This window comes from Urocitellus parryii, chromosome 2 (assembly GCF_045843805.1).
Source record: "Urocitellus parryii isolate mUroPar1 chromosome 2, mUroPar1.hap1, whole genome shotgun sequence".
Classification (NCBI taxonomy): Eukaryota; Metazoa; Chordata; class Mammalia; order Rodentia; family Sciuridae; genus Urocitellus; species Urocitellus parryii.
This window is the reverse complement of record NC_135532.1, coordinates 116,335,414-116,341,413: the sequence shown is the minus strand read 5'-3', so window position 1 is coordinate 116,341,413 and position 6,000 is coordinate 116,335,414. Positions and strand designations below refer to the sequence as shown.

The 6,000-nt window shown below is 50.6% G+C and overlaps 1 protein-coding gene across 1 annotated transcript in view; it reads left to right on the top strand.

The window, feature by feature from the left end:
* The first annotated feature begins 1,762 nt into the window (after positions 1 to 1,762).
* Positions 1,763 to 6,000, top strand: part of Arhgef26 (Rho guanine nucleotide exchange factor 26) — a 93,696-nt gene continuing 89,458 nt past the window's right edge. The window contains exons 1-2 of the mRNA XM_026392937.2: positions 1,763 to 2,791; positions 4,028 to 4,067. Of these exons, the coding sequence (XP_026248722.2) occupies positions 1,763 to 2,791; positions 4,028 to 4,067 (1,069 nt within the window). The remainder of the gene's footprint in view (positions 2,792 to 4,027; positions 4,068 to 6,000) is intronic.

Genomic DNA, 6,000 nt, shown 5'->3' with positions numbered 1-6,000 from the left:
CTTTGGCCAGGACACCACCAACTCTCTATTAATTGGGCAACCAAGCACTGTGGGTGGGTGTCCTCAATTCATTCCTCTTATTCATTCATTCACGTATTCAACAAACCTTCATGAAGCATAGACTGTGTGCCTGTAATACGCAGGGGGCAATAAATGCCACCCTTGCCCTCTCTGTGGATTATAGTGATAAGACAATCATAATCACATAAGTAAATGGATAAATTTCTCTAAATCCTAAAACAGGTGGTTGGGAAGGCAGTGGGGCAGCAGTGTCACCCAAGATCAGGAAGGCCTGCCCTTGCCATGGAGTTCCGAATCACAAGGACAAGAGGAAACAAAAGTGAAGAAGCTGAGGCTGTCAAATTTTAAGTGAATGTGGCCAAAGAAGGAAGAGAAAGAGAGCAGGGCAGGCTAGGCTGGAGGTGTAGGCTCCTGCAGGGCCTCTGAACCTATGGTAAGGATTTCAAATTTTATTCTATGTATAATTACTTTATTCTATCTGTGGATTTTGAATTTTATACTGTGTACAGACAGTTGGAAACCAACACTTCTTTGTATTTTAAATTACGTTTAATTTTCCTTGATAACTTTCAAGGATAAAAGCATAAAAGGTCCAAAAAGTAGTAAATGCAAACTCTCTCTTCTGCAGGTTTCCTCGCCACCCAGTTACCCTGCCCACAGCTGCCAGTGTGTGTCCCTCCAGAACTACTCTGGGTGCGAACAAGCAAATCAGTCTATGGTCCAAGGAATTTAAAGCAGGAAGCTAAAGAATCAGATTTGTGTTCTATGTCCATCCGAATGCCAAGAGGGGCAGGGCTCTCCCAGAGCTCTGATTTTCAAGCTGAGACTCTCATTTCACAAATCCTATTAAGCGGTCAGATCAAGATTCCGCCGTGGAGACCCTCTGGGAGCGACGCAGGGCTCGGTGAACTGCACCGCGACAGGGCCCCCGCGGGTCCTCATTCTGTGCTCCCTGGTCACGACCCGCCCTCCTGCAGGTTGCCTGCTGCAGCCGGCGCCGCCTCTGGCCACCTGCTGGTCATCCCCAGCCACCGGCTGCACCGCGCTCAGGTGCGCACATTGGCTACCCAGAGGCGGGCGGGCGCAGCGCGCGCGGGCCGGAAGACTCAGGCGGAGCCGGGTGGACACAGAGTGGGCGAGGCGGGGCGGGGCGGTCCCGGGGAGGGGCCAAACTAGGGGGCGGGACCTGCGCCGCGGCGGCAGTGAAGCTCTGGCTGCGGCCGCAGCAGCTCTCGGTCCCTGACTCGGGCCACCCACCAGGCGGTGGTCGCGGCTCGGCCCCGGTCCCGCAAGTCCCCGAAGGCAAGTCCGGGCCGCTTGGACGCTGGGAACCCTCGGCGGGAGCGGACGGCCGGATGGCGGCGGAGGGGAGCGTCCCGCGGAGAGTTTCTCGAGAAGGCTGAACTCACCCCGAGTTGCTCGTGCCTTGGCTCGATCCCGGCGATTGGTGGAGGCGCGTTCCGTGCGGGTGGTCCTTGGGCGCGGGAGGGACGCGGAGGCGACGGGATCCCTCCGCCTGGGCGGCAGCCGGATTTTCCCGGGGGCGCGCGGTGGCGGGCGCCGCTTTCGCCCGGGAAAGGGCGGTGGGCGCTGCGTCCGCGCCTCCGCGGGGTCCCCGCGCGCCAGGAGTGGCGCGCCAGCGGGACCTGCCTGCCGCCCGGAGGAAAAACTCCGCAACTTGTGTCTTCTTGGGCTGGCCCAGCCGGGGGTCGGCCCCCAGGGCTGACCGCGAGGCCCCGCCATGGACGGCGAGAGCGAGGTGGAGCTTTCCAGCAACGGCTTGACCCCTTTGTGGCGGAGGCGCTCGACCCCTCCGCCCCAGCTGCTGGCCCGCAGCAAGCCGAGGCCCCAGTCCTACCAGAGCCCCAGCGGGCTTCTGATCACAGACTTCCCGCTGGAGGAACGCATGGCGCCCCCCGTCCCGGCCGGCGGGACGGCGCCCCGCAGCCCGCTGCAGCCGTGCACCCACGGGAAGGCGCGGACGGTCTCCTCAGAGCTCAGAGCCGCCTCTCCTCGACTCCGCCGACCAGAGTCGCCCCAAGTCCCCAAATCGGCCTCGGGCGGCTACCCGAAACCCGCAACAAATGGCGTGGCTGCCTCTCCCACGCCACAGCCGCGCACGTCGAGCGCCCCCGGCCCTGGCCCAGGCCCCGAGCGGAGCCCCGCAGGCTGGAGCGCCCGCGTAGTGCCCTCGCCCACTTCCAATGGCCATGTGCCCAAGCACAACTCTCCTGGCTCCGGCTCGCAGTCCAGTCCGCCAGTTAAGGACCCCGACCGGGGGCCCTCGAAACTTTCTCCTGCGTCCCAGAAAAGGTCTTCAGAACAAAAACTCCCTCTCCAAAGGCTGCCCTCCCAGGAGAACGAGCTCCCCGAGAACCCTTCGGTGGTCTTGAGCACAAACAGCCCCGCCGCCCTCAAAGTGGGTAAGCAGCAGATCATCCCCAAAAGCTTGGCCTCAGAAATTAAACTAAGTAAATCCAACAGTCAGAACGTGGAACCGCACAAGAGGCTGCTCAAGGTGCGCAGCATGGTGGAGGGCCTCGGAGCGCCCCTGAGCCACGCGGGGGAGGAAAGCGAGGTGGAGAACGACGTGGACAGCCCGGGCTCTCTGCGGAGGGGCCTGCGGTCCACCTCCTATCGCAGGGCCGTGGTCAGTGGCTTTGACTTTGACAGCCCTTCCAACTCAAAGAAGAAGAACAGAATGTCCCAGCCTGTTTTGAAAGCAGTGATGGAAGACAGGGAGAAGTTTTCCAGCCTGGGAAGGATCAAGGTAAGAGCGGCAGAGCGTCTCTGTCATTCATCATGCCAAAAGTGAAGGTGTCGGTGGGAGGAAACCAGAGTGGTTGTGCCTTTTCGGTTCTGTTTCTGCTGTGGTAACCTGTGCACATCTTTGGCTTGCCTTTGTGCTGCTGGCAGGCACGGAATGTAGTTCCATGCAGTTTTGTGGGTAGAAGTGAAGCCCAGTCACTTTTTAAACTCTGGCAAAAATTGGGGGAAGGAAAAAAAAATTACTGCTAATTAAATATTGACCCAAAAGTTCTGAGCCCTTTTAATGCCAAAGGGGGTGGGGAGTACTACTCTTGCCTGTGGCCCAGCTATGTAGTATCCCTTTAGAGGTGACAGTCACATCCCATAATGGGAAATGCTAATTCTCTTTTGAGATAGTTGATTATTTTTCTTCTTTTACTTGTTTTGTGGATGGTGACCATATACTTGACATCAATTAAAATGTGAATTTCAAAGTCTATCACTAAAACCATGAAAGACACAGTTTGTTACCTTTTTTGATGCTCATTTTTGTCATTACTGTCTTTAATTGTGTTTAATTCCTATTTTAAGCTCATGAATCCTTGAATGCATTTAACACATGGGTAGTCCCAAACCTGAGATTTGGGTGTGTGGGATTGCTCCCTGTTGTAGGCCTGGGAGTTGCAGTTAGGAACGGAGGGTCTACTGGGATGTAAAGACATAGGGAAACTAGAGAAAGATGTTTTGGAGTGTGTGCTGCCTTCCCAGAAACAAGACCCATCTCAGTAATAGGGTGGAGATTCCTTTTGACAGCCACATTTTTATATAGACTGGGTCCAGTCTATATAAATGTCACATATGTAATCATAAGCAAGCCTGTTTTCTTTTATAGTCCATGGTCTTATGGAAAAGACATCACATAGCTTTCTCTGGGTTTTGTTGTCCAACTGTGCGAGTATAGCAGGGTTCTGGTCAACAGTACAATGAATCACCAGTAGTGAAATGAGCTGAGCTGCCGGTCCTTGGAGGAGTCTCCCTCTGTTTTGACGGAGTGTGGGGGACATTATTCATTTCTTCTACTGTTTAAGTGAACTGTAGTTTTCATTTGAGTAAATTGCTCTAGGTGTCTTCTGCTGTGTGTTTTTGGAAATCTAATGATTGCCAACAAGAGAGTACTTTTACTTAAAATAGCTGTATTTTCTATTTGGCTTATTCATACATAGTTTGCTTTTTTTTTTTTTCTTTTCTTTTCTCTTAGAAGAAAATGCTGAAAGGACAAGGAACGTTTGATGGGGAAGGTAAGTAAGCATTTAATTTTCCAGACTTTATAGCTGTTTCAATGTGGAATCTCAATTATGAGTTGAAATCCAACTGCAGGAACAAAAACACTCTAGATGAGAAAGATGGCCAGCTTTTTCCCAGACAGACATACAGGGTCGAGCTCTGCACCAGGCTTTAATTTTTATCTAGTAATAACAGTGGTGAACGAAATTAATGACATTTTTAATAAAGTGATGACTTTTTCAGTTAATGTCTTGCAATTTTTCTCTAATTTGATTCCAGTTCATCTCTCTGAAAAAAACAGAAATTAAGATCAAGCTCTGGCTTTTTAGTTAGAAATTCTGAGGTTGGCATTGACATCCTAGCCATATTTCCTTTGGTCACATTTCCTTTGGCTCAATATTCTTTCCCCCATATTTCCACATTTTATTTTCATTTCTGACTTCCTGTTTCCTTATTAAAGTTTTCATTTGGGAACATCTAACTCTCCTGGCTATCAAAATGTATTATTAAGAATTTGTAACCCATATAGTATTTTTTTTTAAGGATTTCAGAAACAAAAGCGGCTTGAGCCAGGTGTTCAAATCCTAATCAGATTAGAGTTCTTTCTGTAAATAGGTGGGTCCGGTGTCAGCCAACTGGCAGGGCTTGAGCAGATCAGATCCAGCACGGCCCTCATGGGGCGCAAGGGTCCTGGAGATAGTGAGACCACTTATCTTCTGCCATACCTTGAATGCTGAGTGTGCCCAGCATCTAAAACAGAGAGGAAAGCTCTGCCTGGAAGTTCGTGTATACCACCCAGAGTTGTAAGTGGATGAGCTTGGGTGATTACAGAACATTCTCCTTATATAATTTTTTCTTTTGTATGTGCGTATGTGTGTGTGTGAGGGAGATACTGGGGATTGAACCCAGGTGCACTCTAGCCTAAGCTACCTACATTTCCAGCCTTCTTTATTTTTTTATTTTGAGACAGGTCCTTACTACATTGCCCTGGCTGGCCTGGAACTTGCAAACCTCCTGCCTCAGCCTCCCCAGTCAGTGGAATTACAGGCATGTGCCACTGTGCCCAGCAGCCTGTATACTTTCTAGAAAGTTGGGTTTGACATTGTAACATTTAAAAAGGATAATTTATAAAATCTTCTCATCATACCAGTCCTATTAGAGAACAATTGCTATGTGGAAAAGAAACCCACGTATAGTGTATTAGCTAGTGAAAGTTCATTTCTCTGATTTCATAATTGAGGAAACTGGAGACTCAGAGCTTTATCAGCTTGTGCCCTGTGCCACAGCTGGTAGTAGCCAGTACTAGGTAGCCTCTTGTACCACTGCGGATATGAAGTGAGCAGGGCACCTGTCCAACACCTACCCAGGGAGGGGCTTCACATCCTCTGAAATTTGATATTGATGGTGTGATCTTTGCCTCAGCTCCACTTTTTGAGGTTTTTAAAATCAGAGGGCAGATCATCATTGTCACCGGCTTTATCCTGTTTCCTTTCACAAAGAGCTGTTTCGCTACTTCTCATATGCGCACACAAAGAATGCAGGATTCTCAACAGTTAATTAGGAGCCAGTCTGCAGATCAGGAGGTGGTGTGCTCCAGCGTGAGAACTTTTGACACTGGGTTTCTGTCCTCCTGCTTCTGCTCATCAGTTGAGTGACACTGAATGAGAACCTTATCCTCACTGAGCCCCAGTTTCATCCTGTGTGAATTGAGTGTAAGATTCCTGTTGTCATGTTGAGTGAGAAGGAATGGGACTCCTATCAACAAGGGTAGGCACAGACCCTCTGCCAGCCACTAAGTGCTTTCAAGCCTGGGGGGGGAAACCAGTTTTACATACCTGTTTCTCCTGTGCAGAAGAGTGAAACTAAAATCTTTCTTAGACCCCAGCTACTTAAGACAGTGCCTGGGGGCTGTCTGCAGTTGGTAGGAGAAGAGGCAGGTGTTTGCTT